This window comes from Bufo gargarizans, chromosome 4, assembly GCF_014858855.1.
Source record: "Bufo gargarizans isolate SCDJY-AF-19 chromosome 4, ASM1485885v1, whole genome shotgun sequence".
NCBI classification, from domain to species: Eukaryota; Metazoa; Chordata; class Amphibia; order Anura; family Bufonidae; genus Bufo; species Bufo gargarizans.
Genome location: NC_058083.1, coordinates 156,106,527 through 156,123,034, shown reverse-complemented (window position 1 = coordinate 156,123,034; position 16,508 = coordinate 156,106,527). Strand labels below are relative to the sequence as shown.

Here is a 16,508-nt window from a genome sequence, read left to right as displayed (position 1 = left end):
CATAAACTTTTAAGCACCACTGTATATAGTCATGGGGGTGGGTAGCTAGCGGTTAAAGGGTTTTTCTGGGAGGACTATGGTTTTTAAACAGATATGTTCATGTAGTTGCTCACCTCAAGCCCATCTTCCCCATACTTTTTTCAGTTTGGACTTTCCTGACCCATTTTCACCATGTATACCAATCCTTCTAGTTACTTTATATCCTGTATGTAGCACTTTTTATTGCTATATTCCGACAAAACCCATGATGCTGTTCTCCATTCTCTGTCCCAGCTCCAGCATAGCCCCCTAACAATCCCCAGCTAGATTATAGCTCCTCCCACCCAGCTGGTTACATAGACATTCTCCAATCACTGCCCCTGTTTCTGCTTTGACCTGCTCATGGACATAACATCACAGGAAATAAGAAAGAGCTGCATGGACATGGTAACCCATCCCAGAATAGAAGATATGAGCTATATGCTGTAGGCAAAAGACATGAACTACAAAATTACGTTCATAAATTATTTTATAGGAAGCTGATGCAAACCAGAAAACTTCATTAAAATGACCGCCTTGGCAATGTTTTCCATAGCATTTTGTAGATGTGAAAAGGTTACCAACTACCCTGGAATAACCATATTCACCGCTGGGACTGTATTATCAGCAAACCAAGCACAAAGTAGCATCCAGTGCCCTTTGCTGACTCTCTTCACTTTTTCTTTGTGTTTGCATTATCTTGGCTTAGAAACCGGAGGACAGGGTTAGTTTACAAAGTAGGCCATTTATCAGGTTTTTAGTTCTAGCTTTTTGAAAAGCTAGAACAAAAAAAAACAATAGGCAGCAAAATAAGGGGTGAGTGAGAAGGATCAAAATCGGGCAAAAAGTGGTGTTGATAGGGGAGATGTGCCACATCACACCCATATTGGGGCAGCAAAATTAATTTGGGCATTGTAGAAAAAGATCATTTGTCCAGGTTTTACGATCTCCCAAGAGCTACAGAGAGAATGCTGGACAGTTAATTATTAAAGGGGTATTCCGGTTGGTTAAAGTTATCCCCTATCCACAGGATTAGGCCTCATGCACACGGCCGTTCCGTGCATTGGGGACAGAAATTGCGGGCCGGACCCATTCAACTTGAATGAGTTTGTGGTCTGTCCGCACAGAAAAAAAAAAATGACATGTACAAAAATATAACACCACGGAAGCACTCCGTAGTGCTTCCGGTGTTCTGTGACTCCGTTCCGCATCTCCGGAATTGCGGACCCATTCAAGTGAACAGGTTCGCATCCGTGATGCGGGGTGCACACGACCAGTGGCCGTGGATTGCCGACCCACCGTTTGCAGGGCGCAATATGGCCACGGCCGCGCAATGGCTGTGTGCATGAGGCCTAAGGGATAGGCATTAGATCGGTAGGGGTCCTAACTATTAGATCAGCATCTGCCTTTTAATAAATTAGGCTAATCTCACGTCAGTGCAGGGAGATCAAGACTGACATAAGGGGACACCAGTTTAGATAAATGTCCCTCATTACCTTTATTCTGCAGGTCAGAAGGATTACAGTGATACAATATTTATATAGTTTTTGTACAGTTTTAATTAAAAAAAAATTAATTACTTTGCCTAGCCATATTCCAACATTTATTTTTATTTATTTTTTCTCTATGGAGCTGTTTAAGGGCTGTAAGGCATGTGGAGTTTTTATAGATACCATTTAGGACTATTGTGACTTTATGATCTCTTTTTATCAGGTTTGTTTTTTTTTTTTTTGTTTTTTTTTTTAGAAAGAAGCAATAATGGCAATTTTTATATGTAAAATTGAGAAAGGGAGTGGTTGGAATGTTTATTATATATATATATATTTTTTTTTTTTTTTTATTATTATTATTTTTTTTTTACTATGTCCTAGGGGGGACCTGAACATGCAATCATCAGATTGTTTCTATCATAGACTGTAAAGGTTGTAGACTGCCGTCTATGGGAAAATTGCCATGCCTCTGAGGTACAGAAAGTTTGCTATGGCCGGCATCGAAGCCTCCTGGCTGCCATGAAAACTGAACAGCTGCTGCAGTGTGGGAGAGGGGGCTTTTTGTTTACTGGGAGAAGCCCACTCAAAATATATGTCCACTGCATCTGAGTGGTTACATGTCCAAGTTCAAAGTGTTCACTGCCAGTGGGTGTCTGCTGTGTAACACAGTAGTCGCCTATCCGCTACTGCGCCTGCTCATCTTCTGAGTGGATGCCATCTTTAAAGATCCGACATGTACAGTGGATGTAAAAAATAAGTTAAAGGGCCATGTCCTGCCATATTTTTTTGTTCTAATGTAAAAACTATTCCAAATTTGAAAACGTTGCTCTGAAGGGTGATTGGATGTCACTTAGGATTCCTAATGCGTAGTGTACATTTTTTACGTATGTTGACCATGTTTTTCGGTTTCTCTCAAGTTGTTTATACAGCAAAGGGCACGCAAGATGGATTCCTAGGTAGGGTAACATAGGGGGCCACTGAAAATTAAAATGTTATTATACAAGCAGACAAAAAGGCCAATTATCTGGAACAATATTCTTTTAAACAATTGTTCAGTATAACTCATTCAGCATAAACACATTTGTTGGTCGATATGATCATCGAAGTGACTTTAAAAAATAAATATCACATGTTGGCAGGGATGTGCTGCCATCAAACAATGAATATTTATGGGAATAAGACATCCTAGCAATGATAATTTATCCCCAGAAATATCAATGACTGCAGCACGTCAATGCAATGATTGTGAATAACTGTTCTTACGTGCCATCTGGTAGCTTAGCCCAGCAGACTGGTCATTATAATATACTGTATCTAACCCAGAGCCACTGACCATTGTTTGGCCCTAATGCTAGTTTAAAAAAAAAAAAAAAAAGGCAGTCAAGAATATGAATATGAAAATACATACCGGTACCACGTAACGTAAAAGCATAATATCACCAATAGACATAGTTTTAAATTAAAGAGACCTACCCAACTTTGGAACTTGACTCTTTTTCTTTTCTTCTCTCTTTTTCTCTGGTCTTCTCCTTCGCTCTACCTTTTCCTCTGTCTCGATCATAAGACTTGCTGCGAGATCTTCTTCGAGTGGAACGATCACTGCTACGGCTGCGAGATCTCTGCCGATGCCTAGATCTGGATCTGAAGGAAGATTAGCTTATTATTAGAGTTTTGTTGTATAATAATCGGTATCATTGCTCTTGAACTCCATTTCGCAATTTACATAAATAAATATACAAAACTATGAGTGACTTTGTGGATATACTGCATTACTTTGTACTGATATTTGCCATCTGCTTTATAGTCCAGGGTTGCTGCATTGACAATTGTCTAGGCCCTACAACTGATAACTGGCTCAGTTCTCGCACAAAGCCTACATAGTTTTCAAAAAAAAAAAAAAAAGATAATTAAGGAATCTATTCCCTGTCAATCTTTCATGCTTAAGTCTTAAAGAGGAATTCCAATGATAAACACTGATGACATTGATATTAATCTTTAATGATGTAACATATGATACTGAGCCTCTGTTGCGGTTGCAACACCTCCATTTATGTTAATTATCAGAAAGCTTCTTTAAAAAAGGTATGCAGACTACAACAGATTTATTTTCCAATGCATCTTGGAATTTGTCCCATTTGTCTTGTGCTTTAGGTTTAAGATGTTTTTAATATAAATTTTATTGCAGCAAAACAAGAATACTGGGTCACTATTACAGGGCCTGAGGAGGCGGGGCATGACACAGGAATTAAAAAACAGAGTATCCCGGCATTATGCTCCGCCGCTGGACTAGGTATAGAACGGTCTAGCAGGTTAGACTGAAGTTTCCTAAAAGTGTACCTGCCATTTCAACAAACATCTGATAAGTTACAAGTCCTGATTGCCGGGGCTCCGCTTTCCTCAGCAGCAGCCAGCTAGATAAGCTGAATACAGATCAGAAAAAGTTTACTTTTCCCCTCAATTGTCATCCAGTAAATGAACAGTTTAGGCTCCAATAAAGGGTAGCAAGATATAATCTGAATGTTATGATGTGATCATTGGAACTGCAATTGGACTAGGGGTAGGTCATTTATTTTTTCTAGTTCATTTTGACTGCCTAATTGTTCATGTTTGTGATAACCAGCTGGACAAAATAAGTCAACTTTATAGTAATGAAAAAAAGACAATTTTATTATCTTTTCCCCATGAACACCATGTAGTGTGCAGACAACAGCCCCGCAAAGATTATGGTTAGTAAGCTAAATCAGCGCTGCGCTCCCTCATGCTAAAGCATTCGTGGGGGTACCAACGGCCTGATCCCAAAACAAAGTAAGGGCATATCCCAATAATATGCAGCACCACTCTCTACGGAGTTAATAAAACATACGTGTATTTATTGTAGCAGCTGTTAGCCTGCACTTCTACAAGCTCTGCACTTCAATTTCAGTCCTCCAGCCACTAGGTGCAGTAATACATAACATTTGCGTTTAACAAAAAAAAATATTTTTTATATAATTTTATTTCATTTGAGACAAAAAAAAAAAAGAAAATGTAAAAAGGCAAATTACTACACAATATATACTTTATAAATACATCAATAATACTCTAGCAATCATAAAAAACCAAGTGTAGTGTTTTATGATTGCTTGTTCAGATGTAGTTATAAAATATATTTTCTAAACAGTTATTAAATGGTTTTATGATACTGTAAGCCAGCCATATTTGTCTATTGTCAGTCTATATATAAAGTTGCTTGAAGGTAGAGGGCCGGCTGAGCTCCAGCGTAAGGTTGTCTGGTGAGTGTCCCTATATATGCGGTAATATTTCTGCAAATTACTACACAAGCCTTCTGTGCCTCTGGGCATCTTGTTCTCAGGCCAGTAATATTAACCACTTTCTTATTGCTTTCAATCAACAGAATTCAAACAGATAGAAAGTAATTTAGACATGATTCAAATACAATAACATTGTGCGCCAATAATGCTCTAAAACTAACTGCATGGAAAAAAAACAGAAGAGAATAATTGAAAAGTGGGCTGCCATAAAAGACCCAGTACCGTGGCAAAGGTTAAGTCACTTAGTCGCGTTGAAAGATCTTCAAAGCCTTCTCAGATCCAGATAGGCCCATATGTTACAAAAATTCTGTGAAAGAGTCATTAAGTTCCAATCTGCTTCTCATGTCAGGACTTACAGAACACACAGATGCTTGGCTCGCATCCTCTTCCAAAGCCTCCCATTAGATAATGAAGGTTCTCCAATTCCTTCCTATGTTACAGTCCTAAAGTGAATGTCTTATTTCAACCCCTACCTAGCCAAGTTGTAAAAATAATAAAATTATAGATTGGCGTGCTATGTTCAAAAATAAATAATAATAAAAGAAGTCCATAAAGTGTCTTTACTTACCGCACAATATGTGTTAATTTGCTAATTTCTTCACAGGTAATCAATTAAAATGTAAAATATTGGATAAAATTAGTTGCACTAAATTTAACAGCTGCTCCATAAGCATAATTAATTTCACAAGAGCCATATGTATTCTCTGCGCAGGCAGAGTTGAAACAGAAAAGGCAGATTTGAAAATAAGTTTGGGAAAATCTGCATTTAATTAGCAGGTGGGCACTACAACTGCATAATGTTTTATACATTTTTATTTATGAAGTGACGGAAGATCTAAAGGCTTTTTAAAATGGCGTTTATTGTTTGAATGGGTACTGTTTTGCTGCATGCTAAAGTGATTTAAATCCTCATAGCTGCTCTTTGAAAAAAAAATCATAAATGATGAAGGAAAACATGTGGAAAATTGTAAAACTAGAAAGAAATTGCGACAAAAAGCAGATACACATACCATAACCGAGAGGAAACTACACTTAATTAAATGTACACTACATCTGGACCATCAGCCTCATAAAACGCAAAACTATTAATTTTCATTGTTATAAAGGAAATGAGGTCAGTGTCATTGGGCACTTCCCAATATTTATTAAACCTTAGTGTGAAGATAGTTCATTCCTCCCAAAAATCATATATTACAAGAGGATGGCGGAGAAATAGTAGCACGGCTTGTGTTTCAGTAGAAGACCGCTCACAAGCGGCATTAATGATCTAAGGAATCTGTTCAGAACAAGCTGCACGTTAAAGCCGATAAGCGGCATTCAAGATGTGTGACTGAACTTAAAGTCTTCAAATCAGAGAAGTGCAACCTCTGGCAATGCAGCTGTTTCTAGACTACATCTCCCATGATGCTCTGTCAAGATAACAAATCACAAGCAAAAACCTGGCTCTGAGCATGGGAGGTTTGTTAGGCTGGTTACATATCATGGGGGATGCAGTTTGTGAACAGCTGGAGTGCCAGAGGTGACCCTTTTTAGTTTTAGATGTGAAACCTCAACTGCCATTATTATCACCATGTGGAATACCAGCAGTTCCCTACAGGAGTCAGACAACAGCGGAGTAGAGATAAGAGAGGCTTGAAAAAAATAATTCCACTTTAAATATTTTTGAATGGCCTGAATTCCAATATTGCCAGGATCCAATCAGACTGTGGGAGAATGGATCGGAGCCTGGCCAAATTCCATAAAATGGCAATTCTGCATCAAACATGGAAAATTCGAAATCAAATGGTCAGCCGTTTTTAAGTGAATTATTCATTGCTATTACGTGGAGGCATAAACTCAAAAAGTGCCCCACAAAATATAATACCATGGTCAGGGCAATATAAGTGATGTCAAATTTAGGTTCCAGGTTGGAGAACTCGACTCACACGGTGGATGCCCTTTCCAAAAGCTAATTACAGGGTCTCTATGCCAAGGGATAATAGAGTGGGCAGGGGGGAGAATATTGCAGAACTCATGTCTCAGTAACTAGGATTTCCCAACCTATGTCTCTTGCACCTGCCATGGAAGTCCCTTTGAAGTAAATGGTGAGAGCTGTACATATATGGCCACCTCTCTAGCTATTACCAGAAGCCGCAAGACAGAAACCCCCATTCCCAAACTAGGTGAACAGAAAAATAAAAATAAAAGTTATGGCTTTGGGGGAAAAAAAGGAAAATGCAAAAATTACAAATCCTCTGAGATCGAAGGGGTTAAAGGAGCACTTTTTTTTTTTTTTTAAGTTTACATATAGTCTAACTCGCCACCAGCAATCTAGCAGTGTAATTCGTTACAACCTAACTCGGCTGCATCCATACATCTTGAACCTTCTCATTATGGGAACCTGGTCATGTGATCTTAAAGGGACTCTGTCACCACTTTCTAACCCCCACTTTTAAAACTATAGTTCTGTCCATGGAGCCCCTGTGATTACAATGGTGTTGTTATATGCGAAATCTGCTCGCTCGTTTTGATAAAAAAAACTTTTATCTAACCTGTCAATCATGAGGATAAGGTGCCCAGGGCGTTTCTCCTGGTCTGAACATGCCGCCCGCCGCCGCTGGTGCCCAGCTCCTCCTCTGCCTTGAATTAGCGCCGCCTGAATGTGAATAAATACGCCTCCGGCTCTCCCTCAGTCCCCCCTCCTTCTTTTCTAAGATCCCGCGCGTGCGGCAGTGTTCGCGTTATCGGGAGGTTGAGCGAAGTGCGCATGCGCACTTCGCTCAATGAGGCTGAATCGAAAAGTCCGCACGGGCGCATCAGGCACAGGCCTGTGCGCACACGCGAAATTTTAGAAAAGGAGGGGGGACTGAGGGAGAGCCGGAGGCATATTTCTTCACATTCAGGCGGCGCTAATTCAAGGCAGAGGAGGAGCTGGGCACCAACGGCGGCGGGCGGCATGTTCAGACCAGGAGAAACGCCCTGGGCACCTTATCCTCATGATTGACAGGTTAGATAAAAGGTTTTTTTATCAAAACGAGCCAGCAGATTTCGCATATAACAACACCATTGTAATCACAGGGGCTCCATGGACAGAACTATAGTTTTAAAAGTGGGGGTTAGAAAGTGGTGACAGAGTCCCTTTAAGTCAGAATGCTTGTTTCCTGTGTAAACAGGAACTCAGTCTCTCCCCTGAAAACTACCCGGATGATACCATCACCAATTAAATCCCTACTGGCAGCCCTCAGGCCCCGCCCCTCCCTTTTCTGTACATCTCTGCATTCTGGTGAAGATATAGGGGTCATTTAATTATCTGAAATATGCCTAATGTAAGCGCATTTCAGGCACAGAAAGCGGCGCAACGGTATTTGCACCGATCTGCGACTTTTCCCAGCTCACACCGGTTCTAAAATTGTGGGCGTGGAGTCGGCGGGGAAGGGCCAGCAGGCTCGTCTCATTCATCATTTTCTACGCCTGTTTTAGGCGTAGCAAATGGTCTAAATGTAACAAAGCAGGAAGCAGTCTTACATTTAGAACTGGCGGAGAATGCAGCGGATCAAACGCCAGCTATGGGTCTCTACTAAGACTGGCGTCTAAAACGCTGGTCTCCATAAAATGTGTCCCATAACGTCTCCTCTATGTAAAAGGACCAGGAATGTAGATATATAGCAGTGTATACAGTGATTAGCTGCAGTTATATAAACACCTGGTCCTGTCAATCACAGTGCAGAGGGAGCGACACACCTAGAGGCTCCGCTTTCTCTGGAACGGCAACGCCCCTGTTGCTCCTAGAGCCTAATTTCCAAATATTAAAATATCATTTTTCTCAGCAGTGCGGGCACATATGACCATGGGACCAACACAGATGTCTTCAGCTGCCAAGTGCACATGTAACAGGTCAGCCAGTGTCATAGGTACAAGTCTGCTGACAGATGGGCTTTGAATGAAAGACTGAGTAAACTGCAGAATCTCAGCATGTATTAACTCCTGTGAGCTCAGTTGTTGCTGTCCCTAAAACAATCTTCCCTTTGTTTCAAGTAGTAGGATGGTCACTTTTGCTACCACTTTAGCTCTCTTGGTTTCAATTTCTGTCACCCGTTCTCAAAGTGGGCCTTTCCCTCCAGATCTACCTGGACACAATGAAAACCCTGGGGATGACGTATCATGGAGTAAGTGTTTAATTGCTCATCAAGGCAGCACCACACAGGACAGAACCTTCATCCTAATTTATAACCTACAGTAATGAAAGTCCAGGTCAAGGCCACACTTGTGAGCAACAACCTAAGAACCATCACCTCAGCTTTGTCCAACCATCTCATTGTCATGAACGGATGAGTGAAGTGAGCTTCGGGTCAAAGATCTAAAGTCGCTTCATTTAAAACTTCGGATTAATGCTGTACGAAGATCTGTCTCCGTACAGCGTTAAAATGTACTCGGCTTCGGTTCCGAGGTACCACTAGGAACCAAAGTCGAATTCGGATCCAAGTTTTAAAGTTGGTTTCTAATTTAAAAATAAAATAGGACTTTGCGAATAACTAACTTGGCCTCATTGGAGGCCGTACATTTTAATGTTGGATGGAGACAGATCTCCATACCGCATCATTCCAAAGTTTTGAACGAGGCAACTTCGGATCTATGATCCGAAGCTTTCTTTGCTCATCACCAATTTGCTGCAAACCATTTCCATTATTATTTGATATCAATACAGTGAATAACAAATAATAATAATAATAATAATGCTAATCTTTATTTATAAAGGGCCAACACAGCGCTTTACAGAAGGTTCATTTGCAGAGTCATAAATAACATAATTAACCCCTTCAGTACTGAGCCTCTTTCCACCTTAAATCCCAGGCCAATTTTTGCAAATCTGACATGTGTCACTTTATGTGGTAATAACTCTGAAACGCTTTTATTTATCCAAACCATTCAGAGATTGTTTTCTTGTGACACATTGTACTTTATGTTAATGGTAAATTTAAGCCAATATGTATTTTTTTTTGTTTTTTATAACTAAAAAGGGAAAAGTTCAAACTTTACAGAAAAATTAGCAATTTTCACAATTTTTATTTCTCTGCTTTTAAGGCTGACAGCGATACCTCATAAAATAGTTATTACTTTACATTTCCCATATGTCTACTTTATGTTTGCATCATTTTTGTCGGGATGTTAGAAGGCTTAGAATGTTAGAAGCAAGTCCTACAATTCAGTTCAGTTATGAAGTACCTTTGTGAGGCCGCCATATTAGAAACCACATTTGACCCCATTTTAGAGACTACACTCTTCAATTTATTTAAAACTGATTTTACAAACCTAGTTAACCCTTTAGCAGTTCCACAAGAATTAAAGGAAAATGGAGGTGAAATTTCAAAATTTCGCTTTTGCAGATTTTCCATTTGAATTCAAATTTCTATGTAACACAGCAAGGATTAAAGGGGTTTTCTCATCTTGCTACTTAATCCTCACCTGCAGCCAGCTCTGCTGTTCACTTCCTGGTTTCCTGCTTCTAAGGCTGGGCGGGCTTAGGCTGAGTCCTGCGAGGTAGTTCATGTGGATAGTATGAGTCAGTCTGGCAACCTGTAGTGTGTGCGAGGCCCCTCCCCCTGCTGGAGAATCGTGCTCAGAGAGCCATGGGAAGTGAGCTAAGACAGTAACATGTGGCTGTCCTGCATTCTAACACAGTTTTACACACAAAACCTATTTGGAGCAGCAAAACAATAATTCACTACTATACATCAGCCCAAAAGCATGTTAGCTAGTAGCCAAATGATCTGTGCTTTTGCTTCCCCTAAAATATTACCATCCCCCACCCACCAGCACGGATGCAGCTCTACTACATTTGTGTATACACCTTAGAGTCATTAGACCATGTATCTGTATAGATGCATATACAGCTCTGCTACATCTGTCTTCCCCAGTCCCCTCTAGCACTGTACCTGACCCGCTTTCTATACAGCTCTGCTACATCTGGCTTCCTCTCCACTACCACCACTGTGGCTGACCAGCTTCATATACAGCTCTGCTACATCTGTCTTCCTCTCCCCCACGAGCACTGTGGCTGAACAGCTTTCAATACAGCTCTGCTACATCTGCCACTAAAAAAAAATTGTCCCCCAGCGTCCCTCCACTAAATAAACTTGTCCCTCATTTTCCCTCCACTAAATAAAATTGTCCTTTATTGTCCCTCCACTCTCCTCTGATTGGATCGAGCGGCGCATAGAGGGGGTGTGCATTGGCGCGATTGCAAAGTCCACGCTGCATACAGAGCATGCACAGCTCTGTATCAGACGCAGCAGTGAGGAAATATATAGGCATCCGCGGCAGCGTGCCTGTACTTCTCTGAATAGCTGGCTGCTATAGCCGGTGAAAAGGGAGAGCGGCCTGCGCAAGCCGGGCCCATAGATGTGGCCGTATCTATGGGTTGTCAACAATGGGGTAAGAGAGAAGTGTATTTCTCTAAATGGATGCATTATAAAAAAATAGAAGCTTTTTACAAAAATGATGTATGGCACCAGTGTAAACTTTTAAAAGATGATCTTTCAGATGGGAATACGCTTTTAACAACCCATATGTGGTCGTAAACTGCTGTAATGGCACAACGCAGGGCTCTGAAGGAAAAAGCAGCATTTGGTTTTCGAAGGGCATATTTCTGTTATATAATTTTAAGTTGCCGTGTCGCAATTGAAGAACCCCACAGCAGAAACTTCCAAAAAGTGACCTAATTTTTGGAACTACAAGTCAGACAGTTTTATTGTTAAAATTGGCTGTTCTGGCACTTTTTTGGGGTATTCACATGAAGGGGTAGATCATATGATATTATTATATATCAAGTCGTTACAAATGCAGGGATACCTAATATAGTATAGTAATCTAGTTTTTTTTTTTTATTTAACTTTTTTCGGGCAATTGTCTTATGTAGTGGCTCGTTTTTTGTGGGATGAGGTGAAGGTTTGATTGGTATCATTTAGGGGTACCGTATTTTTTGCCCCATAAGACGCACACCCCCCCCCCTCCCCCAAAGTGGGCGGGGGGGAAATGGCAGTGCGTCTTATGGGGCGAATGTTGCCATTTTTACTATGCTAACAACACTGATACATCGCCGGCTGCAATGCTGCACAGCGCTGTGATGTATCAGCAGGGAGGGAGGCTGGCTGGAGGCCGGCAACAGCTGTTGGAATCTCGGCGGGGGCCAGGTGCAGTCACTGTACTCCTACACCGGGCCCCGCTGCTCACTGCAGTCTTCATATCTAAACTGTAATCATCCTTAACCTCTTGGTAACGTTAGTTAAAGTAGCGCTATCCTGTGTACTAGTACTTACTATCAAACTCCCGTGGCATGCAGGGCGGCCGGCAGCTTAACGCCACTCACTAATGTCAGGTGCCTGCTTCTCCACTTTATTAATGAAGTAGGCGAGTGACGCGAGTGAGTGACGTTACGCTGCCGGACGTTTTGGAGGGAATCTGTGGATGACACATATTTAGCAGTGCCATCCACAGATCTCCCCCCCCCCATAACCGTGGCATCCACAGATCCCCCCCCCCATAACCGTGGCATTCACAGATCCCCCCCCCATAACCGTGCCATCCACAGATCCCCCCCCATAACCGTGCCATCCACAGATCCCCCCCCCATAACCGTGCCATCCACAGATCCCCCCCCCATAACCGTGCCATCCACAGATCCCCCCCATAACCGTGCCATCCACAGATCCCCCCCCCATAACCGTGCCATCCACAGATCCCCCCCCCCATAACCGTGCCATCCACAGATCCCCCCCCCATAACCGTGCCATCCACAGATCCCCCCCCATAACCGTGCCATCCACAGATCCCCCCCCCATAACCGTGCCATCCACAGATCCCCCCCATAACCGTGCCATCCACAGATCCCCCGCCATCCACAGATCCCCCCATAACCGTGCCATCCACAGATCCCCCCCATAACCGTGCCATCCACAGATCCCCCCCCATAACCGTGCCATCCACAGATCCCCCCCCCATAACCGTGCCATCCACAGATCCCCCCCATAACCGTGTCATCCACAGACCACCATTAGTTCAAAATCCACCAAAAGCGCACCTTTTGGATGGAAATATATTTTTTTCTCATTTTCCTCCTCAAAAACCTAGGTGCATGTGCAGGTGCGTCTTATAAGGCAAAAAATACGGTACTTTTTGATCACTTGGTATTACACTTTTTGTTAGGCAAAGGGACTTTTGGATTTATTTATTTACCTGGTTCACCTGACTGGGTTGATCATGTTATGTAAAAAAAAAAAAAAAAAATTTAAAAAAATGAAAAACGGACGTATTCGATATCGTCGTGTCCGTACACGACGATATCGAATACGGCAGTTTTTGTTTTAAACTTTTATATATGTCTATTATGGGAAAGGGGCATTTTTTTATTTTATTTTTTACAGCAATTGATGTATTATGGGAAAGGGGCAATTTTTGTCCCACTGTGGGAATTTAACATTTGGGGGCCCGATTCCCTCTGCAATGCATTACAATACATGCATTGTAATGCATTGACTGTCAGTGAATTACCAGTGTAATAAACTGACATCCTGCCTATGAGACCCAGCAAGCACAAATTAATGAACAGCACCTGTGACCCACAAATAGTGTTAAGGACTCAAGTAATATTGATGCACTCCGGCACCACAAAAGGAAAACCTTTGTCCTACCGTAAAGTCGCCAGGTTCTAGGATGCAGTCAAAAATCATACCGTATGTGGATCAACTTTATAGATGGATCGATGGTTGAAAAGGCTGTGAGGGGTCTGGATGTGCATGTATCCCTATTTAGACCCTGTGGTAAGCCGACACTGGCCCTAGCCATTAATTGAGCAGCCTAACCACAGGGAACTCGTCCTTAAAAAGGGCGACCCTGTCCGGAACCTGTCCCTTAAGCACTGACACTAATGTAGCCCTGTTCTAATCCCTACATGCACGTTTCATATTCCAAATGGAACAATCATCAGGAGAAACAGTCAGGATCTACAGATGAAAAAAACTGAATGGATGTCTAGGTGTGTTTATAACTGATATCACCTGGCATCCATCAAAGTAAAAAAGGGAGAGGGGCTGTCTGATGATGGGTCCCTACCTATTCATTATTTAGGGCATGATGGCAGTCACGGGCAGGTAAGCGCTACAACAAAGGCTTACAATCTATGAGGAGAAAGGCTATGTGGGTGTCCATATTGGAGGCTACGTTGCAGATTCCATTATAAAATAAAGACATAAGAGGGCAGCATGTTGCGCTATATTGTCCAGTAAAATGTCAGGCTCATTGATGGAAACTAATTGAACTCCATTATATTCATATATTTTTGCGGGATGGGCTGATGTTTTTATTGGTACCATTTTTGGGGTAAGGCTACTTTCACACTGGCGTTTCTGGGTCCGCTTGTGAGATCCGTTTCAAAACTCTCACAAGTGGCCCAAAACGGATCAGTTCAGCCCCAATGCATTCTGAATGGATAAGGATCCGTTCAGAATGCATCAATTTGGCTGCGTTTGGTCTTGCTGGTTAAATAACATTTTTTTATCATGATATTTTATATTTCGAGTTGTTAGAAATGCTGTGATACCGATATGTGTATATGTATATAATAAAGATTTTTTTTTTTTGTCCAGCTAGGGGACTTGAATAAATGAGGAATTTGATCACTTCTATAATACACTGCAATCATTCTGTATTGCAGTGTATTCCGTTATATGCTGACAGGCATCCTACTAGTCCATACCTCTAATCGGTATATGTACATTTGAATCCTACTGAACCGAACCCAAATTTCCATCACCCCTATTGATCAGCTGTCTGAAGGGGTAGCAGCTAGAGTTGAGCGAACACCTGGATGTTCGGGTTCGAGAAGTTCGGCCGAACATCCCGGAAATGTTCGGGTTCGGGATCCGAACCCGATCCGAACTTCGTCCCGAACCCGAACCCCATTGAAGTCAATGGGGACCCGAACTTTTCGGCACTAAAACGGCTGTAAAACAGCCCAGGAAAGGGCTAGAGGGCTGCAAAAGGCAGCAACATGTAGGTAAATCCCCTGCAAACAAATGTGGATAGGGAAATTAATTAAAATAAAAATTAAATAAATAAAAATTAACCAAAATCAATTGGAGAGAGGTTCCATAGCAGAGAATCTGGCTTCCCGTCACCCACCACTGGAACAGTCCATTCTCAGATATTTAGGCCCCGGCACCCAGGCAGAGGAGAGAGGTCCCGTAACAGACAATCTGGCTTCATGTCAGCAGAGAATCAGTCTTCATGTCATAGCAGAGAATCAGGCTTCACGTCACCCACCACTGTAAGAGTCCATTTTCATAAATTTAGGCCCAGCACCCAGGCAGAGGAGAGAGGTCCCGTAACAGACAATCTGGCTTCATGTCAGCAGAGAATCAGTCTTCATATCATAGCAGAGAATCTGGCTTCCCGTTACCCACCACTGGAACAGTCCATTCTCAGATATTTAGGCCCCGGCACCCAGGCAGAGGAGAGAGGTCCCGTAACAGACAATCTGGCTTCATGTCAGCAGAGAATCAGTCTTCATATCATAGCAGAGAATCAGGCTTCACGTCAGCCACCACTGCAACAGTCCATTGTCATAAATTCAGGCCCAGCACCCAGGCAGAGGAGAGAGGTCCCGTAACAGAGGATCTGGCTTCATGTCACCAGAGAATCAGTCTGCATGTCATAGCAGAGAATGAGGCTTCACGTCACCCACCACTGCAACAGTCCATTTTCATAAATTTAGGCCCAGCACCCAGGCAGAGGAGAGAGGTCCCGTAACAGAGGATCTGGCTTCATGTCACCAGAGAATCAGTCTGCATGTCATAGCAGAGAATCAGGCTTCACGTCACCCACCACTGCAACAGTCCATTTTCATAAATTTAGGCCCAGCACCCAGGCAGAGGAGAGAGGTCCCGCAACAGAGGATCTGGCTTCATGTCAGCAGAGAATCAGTCTGCATGTCATAGCAGAGAATCAGGCTTCACGTCAGCCACCACTGCAACAGTCCATTGTCATAAATTCAGGCCCAGCACCCAGGCAGAGGAGAGAGGTCCCGTAACAGACAATCTGGCTTCATGTCACCAGAGAATCAGTCTGCATGTCATAGCAGAGAATGAGGCTTCACGTCAGCCACCACTGCAACAATCCATTGGCATATATTTAGGCCTAGCACACAGGCAGAGGAGAGGTTCATTCAACTTTGGGTAGCCTTGCAATATAATGGTAAAATGAAAATAAAAATAGGATTGAATGAGGAAGTGCCCTGGAGTCCAATAATATATGGTTATGGGGAGGTAGTTAATGTCTAATCTGGACAAGGGACGGACAGGTCCTGTGGGATCCATGCCTGGTTCATTTTTATGAACGTCAGCTTGTCCACATTGGCTGTAGACAGGCGGCTGCGTTTGTCTGTAATGACGCCCCCTGCCGTGCTGAATACACGTTCAGACAAAACGCTGGCTGCCGGGCAGGCCAGCACCTCCAAGGCATAAAAGGCTAGCTCTGGCCACGTGGACAATTTAGAGACCCAGAAGTTGAATGGGGCCGAACCATCAGTTAGTACGTGGAGGGGTGTGCACACGTACTGTTCCACCATGTTAGTGAAATGTTGCCTCCTGCTAACACGTTGCGTATCAGGTGGTGGTGCAGTTAGCTGTGGCGTGTTGACAAAAGTTTTCCACATCTC

General features: G+C 42.5%; 1 protein-coding gene across 3 annotated transcripts in view; it reads right to left on the bottom strand.

Annotated features, from left to right (window-relative positions):
- Window positions 1–16,508, bottom strand: part of RSRC1 (arginine and serine rich coiled-coil 1) — a 330,125-nt gene that overhangs the window by 266,721 nt on the left and 46,896 nt on the right. For all 3 annotated transcript variants that reach the window (XM_044290570.1, XM_044290571.1, XM_044290572.1), the window contains exon 4: window positions 2,982–3,149. In XM_044290570.1, coding sequence (XP_044146505.1) covers window positions 2,982–3,149 — 168 coding nt within the window. The remainder of the gene's footprint in view (window positions 1–2,981; window positions 3,150–16,508) is intronic.